The sequence below is a fragment of the Poecilia reticulata genome, linkage group LG20, assembly GCF_000633615.1.
Source record: "Poecilia reticulata strain Guanapo linkage group LG20, Guppy_female_1.0+MT, whole genome shotgun sequence".
In the NCBI taxonomy this organism is placed as follows: Eukaryota; Metazoa; Chordata; class Actinopteri; order Cyprinodontiformes; family Poeciliidae; genus Poecilia; species Poecilia reticulata.
In genome coordinates, this window is record NC_024350.1 from 4,034,347 (window position 1) to 4,045,724 (window position 11,378).

The following is an 11,378-nucleotide window of genomic DNA, read 5'->3' on the forward strand; positions in this document are numbered from 1 at the left end:
GGACGTCCCCGCTTTTACCCTAAAAATACACACAACATAAACGTTGAACCTCATTTCTCTACAAAAGCTGAACAGGCACATCAGTGAGGGAGGAACTTCTCCTGAACATTGTTAGATCCAACACACCACCGCCTTCCTGTGTTTTTTATTGGCTGTCACACAGGAGGTCAGTCACAGTTCAACACTCATTCCTGCTGAATACAAAGCAACTTTAGCGCAACACCTACTGAAACCTAATAATACCTTATTTTGCTTAAATTTTTAATATAGTCATTGTCAGTCTGCAACGCTCCAAACCTGCTGTGTTATGATTTATATTCAGCGCAAAATACACTGGGCTATTTTAGTCATTTTGGCACAGATGGATCTTCATTAAAATGCACTGTTTTTCCACTGCAACTTGTTGGTGGCTATAATATATTCAGTGTGTACAGAGTAAACACACGCTGTCAACACGCACATCTGTTTCCACACAAAGGGACGTTTGGGAGGGAGAGGAGCGTCGCCTGCTAAATCTCGATGCGCTACACGGTAGAAATTTATCGGAAATCAGTAACCAGTGTTGGACAGTGTTGGAGCCGGTCTCCACTTTCAGTATATCCTAGTAGGAACTTTGTTTATCCCAGAAATTACCAACCTAAACGGTGAGAGGATTTCGTCATAGCGACGATTTGGACACATGATTTTGTTTTACCCACCAAAAAGACTGAATAAGAGAGCAGATAGACTCTACCGTGTCCCATATGGCTTCCAACCCACATAAACATTGACTTGTTACCCAACTATAGTCGGCTGAAGTGTAAAAACTTGGCCTTGTGACTAATTAAAGAAGGCTATAAAGAGAAAACATAAAGCCTAAAGATCCTCTGGATGTATTTTGCTTTACAGCATCATGCAGCTTTACATAGTCGTCTAACTATTATGTTTAGCATGTAAGAGCTCAAGCGGAGTTAGGATCTCTACAGAGAACATGATCTGTATTCAATGGAGCTGCGTCAGAATGTAGTTTTCTGTTCTATCAAAAATAATTAATGCATTTTATTTGATGACAGGAGATTAAAATCTCAACACCGTTAGCTCTTTATCAGCTGCGCTGCGATGTGGAGCCGTTCCTCGGGATCCACCGCTGTAACACGTAAAGCTTCCTCCGTGGTTACTGGCAAGCTTGGCGAATATGTGACAAACGTCTTGAGATAAATGACATTTTTTATGGCAGGAGAATAATAAAATCCAGCCTTTAATTTGAGAACACGTTTAAAATAAATGGAACTGATGAAGTTTAGGGTTATGTAATTAACATTTGAGTTGATCAGTGATTTTAGGAAATTTGAATCGATGGTCTTTGACTTCCCTTTTTTCAGTAAGATCTGAACCACAGGAAGAAAGACGGAATGTAATTTTAATCAGCGTTAGCAACTAGTTACATTACCTTGAGTAACCTGTTTTGTTTGAAAAAATATACATTTAGGGGTATTTTTATTACGTTGTACCTTTTTCTTTACTTGAGTAATTTTATCATGAAGTGTTGCTGCTCTCAAAAAGTTACATTTCTGGATTCTCCACCCACTGAATGAAAAACAAACATGTTCTAACCAGAAATATCACCAGAAACAAACACACACCTCCAGGTTTTGTTGTAGCATCATAAGTTTTATATTGAAAGAAACCGATGTAAGAAAAAATATATATTTTTACATATATGAATAATTGTCATTTTGGTCTTCAAAATACCAAAGTTTCCACTTAACTTTACATTTTGGTCCATCTGATGATGTAATTTTTAAAATATTAAATGACTGATGATTTGATCAGTTACTCAGTACATGAGTAAACGTTTTACCAAATACTTTTTTACTCTTGAGTAATTTCAAACATGTTGAGGAGTTGCTACTTTTACTTGAGTACAAATTTTTAGTGCTTTTCCCACCTCTGGTTTTATATCAAGCATTTCTTGAAATTGTCCATTTAAATTGATCTTATCCTGTTTTATGGTGGTATAAATATCACCATACACAGTGCCACTCTTCAAAACAGGAAACAGAAGAGAACATGGTGTTCATGTAACTTTGCGAGTCAAGAAATGGATCCCAGCCTCGGTTTCTATCTTAAACGTCGTTTTTAAATTAACAATCCAGTTCTAGATGGAAATTTGTAAAACTTTCCAGCCTTGTTATTTTTTTTATTTATCTTTTTTTTTGGGGGGCGGGGGTTTGCTGATGCGGTGCTTCTGCTCCTGACTGAGGCTCAATCTGCAGTCGGACCGAGAAACGCAATTAAAAATTAAATCTCTCCTCAAACACATCCTTCTCCCAGACACGGGCACCTAGTTCACTGGTCTCCTTCTCTAAATATTATCACTCATATCAAAGGCAAACACAACAAATCTTGTCATTTACTGCCTGTGCCGCCTTTGTTTACCCGCGGTAATGCGGGAAAAAAGTGGCTTGCGGGTGGAGATGGAGAGCGGATGAAGCTGGCGAGCTCTGAAAGCAGTTCTGAGGCTCCGCGGCACCTTTAATCTTACTGAACCTACATGCCTGACACAACCGGTCATCGACTCGCGTTCCCAAATAATCAATACCCGTGTTTCATGTTAGATTTTTGGCTCTGCTTAATTGGCGGGCGATGAAGCGCTCTGCCTGCAGGGTACGGCCATTACCTGGACTGGCCTTTGAATTCAGCTGAACTTGCTGCTCAGCCTTAAGCCTCGAGTTGGGCGAGTCTCTAACAGGCCGGCTCTTAAAGAGACAGTGCGCTTATTAATGCGTAATGAAAATCAAATCTTCTGACATTAAATCAGTCTAAACTCAGTTAATCAGTTATTACTGTGTGCTAGATGCGAGAATAACGAGATTTTATTTATTTTATTTTTTTTACATCTCTTCCTTCATTTTCAGAAGTTTACATAAACTGAGATGAATGTGACGGTGGGAAGAGCCCAGTTTATGATGTGAACTTCTGGCTGCTTAATTCACTAAATGTGAATAAAATGGAGGATTTGTGTTACTCTGTGTGTGTGTTTGGGTGCAAAATGTGCAAATTAGTGCCAGAACTAAACCAAAATGTACCATGTAACAGAACGGTGCCAACATCGCGCTCTGCTGCATGTTGGCTCTAAACTTTTCCTGATGCTCTACTAAACTAAAATTAGGAGATTTGAAGTTGTTTTTATATAGGTTGTTTTTAAGTAAAATTTTATATATTTTATATATAATTATATATATTTTTTATATATATAAGAAAAAAACAACAACTCCAAAACAGTTTAACTCTCAACATTTTAAATAAGCATTTTGGTGGAAAACAAACTATGGCAACCTATTTTTTGCAGCACTATTCCTAGTCATTACACATTGCTTTGCAAAACATTCATACCGATTTAGCTTTTTACATTTTGTCTCATTTAGCGTATTTCATTAAGATTTTATACAGCGGACCATCATGAAGGAACACACAGCTGTGAAGGCGAAGGAAAAGCATCCGTTGCTTTTAATATCTTTACAAATAAAACCCCAAAACTCAGTAGTGTACATTTAAAGTTCTGCTTCCTTAACATTTGCAGAAGTTGCCTATATGTATATGTAATCTGTGTGCACTTTAAACAGTCAGCATAAAGTGCTTTATGTATTCTACAGAGAAACAAGTTAGGAAGTTTAAATTTTACTAACATGTGGAAGAAGATGATCTGGTCAGGATGAAAGTTGACCTCCCAACAATTCTAACCCCTGCGGCCAGAGTTACAAAGAAAAAGTTTAATTTAAAGTAAATCCATGTGCCCAGTCAAAGTCTTATCCTAAGCCCAATCGATAATCAATGGTAAAACTGAAGACTGAAACTTTGAAGACTTTCAGATATGTGTGAAGTGAAACTCCTGCTTGTTAGAGTTTTACATGTCAATCCACATTAATACACACTTAAAACTTCGACCGCCGCCTCCTCCGAAGTGCAACATTTATAAAATCTGCTTTATTTATGTGAGCATTAATCTTCGTCATGTCGAGGCGCTTCTCATTCCTAATTGAACGTGAGGATTCCTTTCCAGACACGCGTAGCTTGAGGCCTGCTTTCCCTTTAGCTGCTTTAACTTTTAGATGAGGGTTAATACAAAAAGAAATTATTCTTATGTTCTTATTTTGAATTTATGAAACATTGTCCTGCACTGGAATAAGTGTTTTTTTTTTTAGTTTGTAGAGATACTCATTTGCATTATAGCAGGAGAGAATAATAAAACGATTGAAACGGGAGTTTTTTGTCCAACTAACTGTAATTCAAAGCAGACGCCGTATTTACAAAATGCAGCTGGTGTCGGCATAAAAGTAAAACCAAATAAAGAAAAGTTTTCCATCGACGATGTGAGAATAATGATCAATTTTTAGCTTTTTATTTGTCTCCTTCGATCAAGCAGGTTTTATCAATCTGACTTGTCTTCAGACGTGATCTCAGAATCGACAGTAAAAACTAACTTTCTGAGCCATGCGGTACTTTTTTCTTTTTTTTCTCTGTCCTTCAAGGCGCACAAACATGAGTCAAGCATTATACAGAGACTCTCAGGTTTTCATCAAAGCTCTATTTGGCTATTCCGGGGAGATGGCAATGCACCCAGTCCTGAGTATTAGGAGCGAGATCTGATATTTGTTATTGTGATATTTATGGTCCACAGACTTCATATATTACTCACCACATTGTTTTCCACTCCTCCCATAAAGGAGTGAAACGGGCAGAAGTGGCCCCTTTGTTTATCACTGTTTATTTGTCTCCGTTGGTTTATTAGTTTGTGCTGTGCAGCTTTGTTTGCCTCCAGCTTGCTTGACAGCTTGCCTCCACTGGGAATAGAGTGGCCTCGGTGTCCCAGCTCTAAATATACACCAATTTTCACCTAATGTTCAGTTTGTTTAAAGTCAGCGCTGTCCGGGAGAAGCCTTGCAGGCACTGAGGAGATTGTGGATTTTCTTTTTTTTGTTTGTTTTTTTATTTATTTTTTCGGCTGTGATGGAGCCGATTTACTGGAAGTTTAGTCAGAGAGCTAAAGTTAAATGGACATGGTTGGACGCTGATGTTTAAACTTTGATTTGTTTTGTGTCAATTTTAGATGCTTGACTGTCAATCTAAATGTTGTCATTATCAGATAAAATTATGAACAAGGTTACTACCTTATTGGTTAAAAAAAGGGGGCAAAAATAGAAATATAGTGTAAAGTTTTTAAATCGTGTTTAAATCAACAGTGTAAACTTTTCTCTTTTTTTTTTTGAAAATTCCGACATGAATCTGTAAAAAAAAACAGAATCACTAAATTTTGCCAAAATGCTTGAGGCGTTTAAAACACTTCTACTTTTCTACACCTTCCAATCTTTTACCATAAAAAATTATCAAGATATGCACCGGTCACAGAAGTCGAGGCCAACACAAATAGTTCCCACAACTCTGAAGTGATCGGCGCCGGTGAGCCGCCATCTTGGTAGGTAAACGTAGCGCAAAGCGTAGATGAGCCATGGCTTTGGGATTGGCCTGCATGAGACAGAGATTGTGGCTTGTTTGCTGTTGTCATACCAACTCCATAGCAACTGTCATGATAGTTAGTTATGGGTACCAACCAAGATGGCTGCCAGCTACAAAGTGTGACATCACATGAGAGGTATTTATTTTTGATCACCTATTTTGCAGCTAACTGAGATTGGTCTTTTAAAAACATAAATACAACAAAAAAAATTCTACTTTTTTTTTTTACATAGTTAGAAAACAGAACTGCCATAACACTAAAATGTCTGAMAAAAAAAAAAAAAAAAAAAAAAMARATTTCTTCAAAACAACCCACGGTCGCTTCTTTTCAGTTTGTTTGTTTTTAAGAAAACTACAAACACATTAAGGTTTGTGTGTGAACAAAACCTGACTAAACACCCTTTGTGGGTCATGAGATGATGTCACACTGTGTGTGTGAGAGATGTCAATATTACACAGCTCTGCAACACAACCTGATTATAACGTTTTCCTCTTGCATCTTATGTTAGAGATTAGCATGAGTAGCATTACTGTAAGCAATGCAGATCCTTACTTCAACTATAACATTTCCAAAATTCAACATGTTTCATTATAGACAGATTTGCCTTTTACAAGAAAAAAAAGAGTAACTTTGAAATAATAATGATAAAATTGTTCAGCCTTTCTGTCATTTACTGAAACCCCCGAACTCCCTGATGTATGTGATGTAATAAACTCAACAGGCCTCTGCAAAACATAGTCTTTGTAGTAACGTTTGTACTTTTTCCATTTTTGGACATTCTGATACTTTGAATAACAAGCTATTAAAAAAAAGAAGTAGTTTTTAACTCTGCAGCAAGTTCAAAACTAAATTGTTAAAGAGTACCTTCAAATATATCTTCAAAATGTCTTTACAAAGATTGTGAGGACACAAATACGATGTTTTTTTTGGGGGGGGGGAGGGTTGCCCTTGTTCCATTCATACTTGCATGAACATTGATGCATGAGTGAAAGTCCTTGAAAGGAAATTCAGAATTAGCCAAAGTCGGCCAGTCAGACATTGGAGGAAGCATCAGTTTCTGCTCTCAACAGTATCTAAAACTTAATGCAACCAAACTACATTATCTAAGACTTTGAAATCAAAATCTTAGACATGGTGTCTGGAGAAGAGCCCATAGTTGATCATTGTATCTTGGGCTAAAATTCAGCCTCATCACTTTCATTCGCACTACAACGGCTTCCAAAAAGGCCAAAGGTGTGAAAGTCAATGTCAGCTTAAGGCTTTCACAAACTGACTGTATACCGTGATTCTGCTTATGTCACCAGAATGCAGTGATTAACAAAGATGAAGCACGCAGAGTAAGCAGCTGACATGGCTTTTCTCAAGTGTTCAAAGATACAGACGCGATCCTTCAGTTCAGTGAACGAGGACTCTTTCAAATACTAATCTGCTTTACAAGACAGTCTTTACAAGACTTTGGATTCTTGGAGAAAAAAAAAGTATTCTTATAACTCAGGAGAAGGGCAACGATTGTGGAGATTGTTGCCTCTCACCTTTCCAGTCCTTGATTGTTGTGGTATTGAAAAAAAAACTTACAACCACAGCCCTCAAAGCATTTCGTTGGTGGTGCTTCACCTCTTCATACAATTAAAACGAGAGCATAGTTTAGAGTAGTTCACCTCGTTTCCTCTGCGTTTAGAAAGTGACACGACTCCCCTTTGGCAAGGAATGTTTTCAGGGCCTTTACAGACAGACTTTTAGCAGAGGGTTCTCGGTTCGGTTGGCTTTGCAATGCGTCTGAGCGGCGAATGATGCAACGCTGTTTGTCTGTATTGAGCGGAGAACTCCAGCAGACAGTGGAGCAGCTGAGCATTAATTAAATGGAAGTGCAGTTCACACCTCTCAAGTCTGGAATCGTTTTCCTCAGTCAGAAAATACTTTTGAGACGGAGTCTGGAGTGCTGCGAAGGGTTTAATGGTTTGAACACAAAAACAGTTATCACATTAACATTCGATCTACGCTGCAGTCCTCATCCATCATCACAAGCTATCGATAGTTACCAAGTTAATGAGATATATATATAAAAAAAGAAGTTATAATTAGTCTGAGTTTCCTCTGGATGTTGACGTCTTGAGGCCACGGTGAACGTTTTTGCCAGCAGACGCTCATTTGCTGCTCCTCCACTCGATAGGAGAGGCTACCTCAAGGGCTTTGGGGCGTCTAGGAAGAACGCCTGCTAGATATTTCCTTAGGAAATGTTTTCGGAAATACAGCAGTGGACAGAGGCCTCGGGGTTCGCCCAGAACTTGCTGCAGTTTTATGACCGGCGTAGCAATTTACAGGAAAAACTAGCTGACGAAAGTGAAGAATTACTAAAGAAACTGCTAGTTTTGGTAACAGTTTAAGAAGTTAGATGCATTGTTTTCCTTTTTCTACCGTTGAGGTGAATCGAAACCGTTTCTTGAAACAGTTACTTTAAGTGAAACTGAACCTCGGGTTCAGTTTTCTCCCTGCTGCTTGAACTTCTCCACATTTTATCCCAAACCAAACCAAACGTCAGTGTGTTTTGCTGGAATATTTGATAGACCAGACTCGATAATACTCGATTTTAAACATTTTTTTTATCGATACAAACACAAAAAATGCGATGTGTTTAAATAATTACTTAAATAACTTGTTTTATATAAGAAACTTCTATGAAGTCCCATAGATGTAGGTTCCCTAATTGGATTAGATTAAACATGTGTGAAAGAAAACTGGTACTGTACATCCCCTAAATTTGTGTTGGTCTGTCAAATAGTTTCCACAAAATACATACAAATTTGTGGCCTTAATATGGCAAAAATGTGAAGAAGTTGCAGGTAAAACTGATTCCTAAAGCAACCCGATTGGTAAAACTGTTAGTATTTGGTGAATGCTATGTACAAGATTTTCCTTTAAACGCTCTTTGTATTGTGTTTGCTGACAATTTACTTGAAGAAATGTACATTTTAAAAACACGACTTAATCACTGCTATCATCAGATGTGGTCATTAGATTTTCCACAGTGTCACGATCACCTTGTACCTTCAAGTAAAGTGTCATCCATTGCTTGTGCGCTCGGTATTCTGACCTTTTCTCTCCTCTGTTAACGTTCCTTTCGCCGCAGCCCGGGTGTGTGACAACGAACTCCTGCGCTGCCAAAACGGCGGGGAGTGTGTGAACAACCGCTGCAGCTGTCCCGCCTCCCACACGGGCCTGCTGTGCGAGAAGCCCCGCTGTGAGTCCGAGCTGGGCGGCTGCAAGGGGCCCGAATCGGGCCAGGCGTCCCTGAGGCCCCCTTCGCTCTGCGGCGTGCTGACGCTGCTGCTGGTCGGCGCGGCGCTGTGGAGGGAAACGCCGCGCCGGGCCGCCGCGCTCTGAAAGGACCTGTACCCCGAGTGGGAGCGACACTCAGTCCCACTCTCCCCACAATACTTCCTTCCCTTAAAGATATCTGACAACCATTTAATTAAATAAAAAATTAAAAAATTCACAAAAAAAAAAAAAAAAAAACAACCATTAGCTTTCTGAACTGTGACGCACTGAGCTTTCTCCGCTGCCAGACTCGGTGCTGACAATGACGGGAATGTGCCAGACTAAAGCAGAAACTTTCCATTTAAATACAAAGAATATATAAAAAGTAAAGAGTGTACGTCTAAAATAAGAAGAAGAGCAAAAGTATTATTAAAAGTATGAGTAACTGAGCATTTGCCTGATAAATCAAAGAATGGTGAGTTCCCCCCCCCCCACCCGCCTCCTCCACTCGCCTCCCTCTAAGCCATACCAGGTACAAGAGGTCCTTCCAGTTTGGGGAGGAATAACTCAACGTGACAGACTCGTTCACTCCCTTTCTTATTGCCACGGCAACAACAGCTGCAGCCAATCAACACTCGCACAAGCCGACGGCGGCCGTGGATCCTCAGCTCTCCGCCCCCTCGGGACGCATCTGCGAGTTAATATTTGCTGGACTGACGATGGCGAAGAGAGAGAGAAAAATAATAAAATAAAATAAAAATACCTGTCCTTGCCAAGCAGCAAAGAAGACTGTCCTCAGAGATGAAAACTGTTACACTTCAAGGCGATGACAGACGGAGAGAGGTGGAAAAAAAACTAAACAAAACAAAATAGACATTCTTTGCTGTCAGTGCATTGTGGATAGAAGGAAATCTGTCCTGATTGCCTCTTTGTGACGCAAAAAAAACTTTGCCCTCGTTAACCCAAAACTCCCACTGACATCGTTCCCTCTTGGTCTTTCGGTCTCATCCCTTCCCTCCTGTTCAGCCCTCTCACCTTTGACCCTCTACACCCTGACCCCACGCTGCCACTGACCTGTGCATTTGTGAACTTTAACTCTGTAAACCCTCGTTGGTCGAAAGATTCTTCTGTCCAATGTTAGTGATGCACATGTGTAAGAAGCTCTCCTCTTCTCCTCTTCTCCTCCCTCTGTTCTCTCATTCCTCTCTACTTCCAAAAAGATAATCTAGTAAAGCTGTCTGACTCCGTTTCTGTCTTAGGGCCACTTCGCTCCCTGCAATCGTGGACAGAGGGTAGCATTTTTTATTTTGTTTTTATTTTACCCTGGGCAGACAAGAAGTGCATAGAGAACCATCCAGTGTATTTGCAAGTTCTTTTTCTTGGCAAAATGAAGGAAAAACAAAAACAGAACAAAAAAAAAAACGAGTCATGTAGTCCTTTTTGTATCTCTGCCAAACTGTGATTGAAAAAAGGCAACCTTTAATGTATCTATTTAAGACATCCAAATGCAGAAGCAATGTTATTCTTCTCTTATTATTAATTTTTTTTGTTATTAAATCATTATTTTTGTTTCTTTTTAGTTGTGCAGTTGATTTCCCTTTGTATTGGCAACGTGCTGGCATCAAAGAATATTAGTTTACATATAAAGTATTAATAAAGTGTATTAAAATCCCACCAAAGGACATTATAAATGTTTTGTTCTTGCTTTAACACTTGAAGATTTAAGTGAATAAAAGTGAAAAACTAAACTGTGTCGATCGTTTTATCAGCTGTCTTTTCACCGTGTATGATTCATTTTTAAAATTATATATTGTCCAACTGTGTGCGTGTGTGTGTGCATGCGTGCGTGTGTGCGTGTGTGTGTGTGTGTGTGTGTGTGTGTGTGTGTGTGTGTGTGCGTGTGTGTGTGTGTGTGTGTGTGTGTGTGTGTTTTAATGATGCAATCTTCCCTGTCTGGATCATTTCTTATCTCATGGAAGCAGGCTTCTGAATTTTTTATTTTCACACAACATACTAGTATCATCCTGAAACTCCATATAAATGTTGAAATTTATGTTTTTTCATATAAATTACAAAAAGTCTCAGATACATAGTCGTACTGGAGGGTCTGTATGTTTTGATGATGTTTTTAGTGAAAAAGCTCAGATCAAAACACCAAAATGTAATATAGGCTATATTAAATGGTATATCATTAAGAATGATGATTCATTTGTAAGAAGGTTTTTTTTGTTGTTTTTCTTTTTTGTCTCACTTAATTGGGAAAATATGATCACATGCATCCCCAAACCCCACAGCAGGGTGAGCGCTGCAAAAAAAAAATTAAAAATAAAGGAAACGCATGATTAACGACAATAGCTTTGAAAAATAAAGTTTAATGTTAGTGAAACATTCCCAGACCTAATCACGGCAAGAAAGAATAAATACCTTTAAAATAAAAAGAAACATCTCTGAGAGCATGAATTTGAACCCTAGTGTTGCTTTATGGAGTTCTCATGAAGCTACACATCATATCCTGATCTTAAAATATTCTAAACTAGGTGGGAAATGGTGTTGCTGACATTTTCTGAACTCCTAATCCAAAAATAAAAAAGGAAAAAATCTTTTTTTGAAACAACAATTACTTAGC

At 38.7% G+C, this 11,378-nt stretch overlaps 1 protein-coding gene across 10 annotated transcripts in view; it reads left to right on the forward strand.

Annotated features, from left to right (window-relative positions):
* ntng1a (netrin g1a) overlaps nt 1–10,500 on the forward strand; it is a 160,854-nt gene extending 150,354 nt beyond the window's left edge. For all 10 annotated transcript variants that reach the window (XM_008438353.2, XM_008438362.2, XM_008438363.2 and 7 more), the window contains one exon: nt 8,625–10,500. In XM_008438353.2, coding sequence (XP_008436575.1) covers nt 8,625–8,878 — 254 coding nt within the window. In that variant the 3' untranslated portion in view covers nt 8,879–10,500. The remainder of the gene's footprint in view (nt 1–8,624) is intronic.
* Nucleotides 10,501–11,378: the final 878 nt, after the last annotated feature.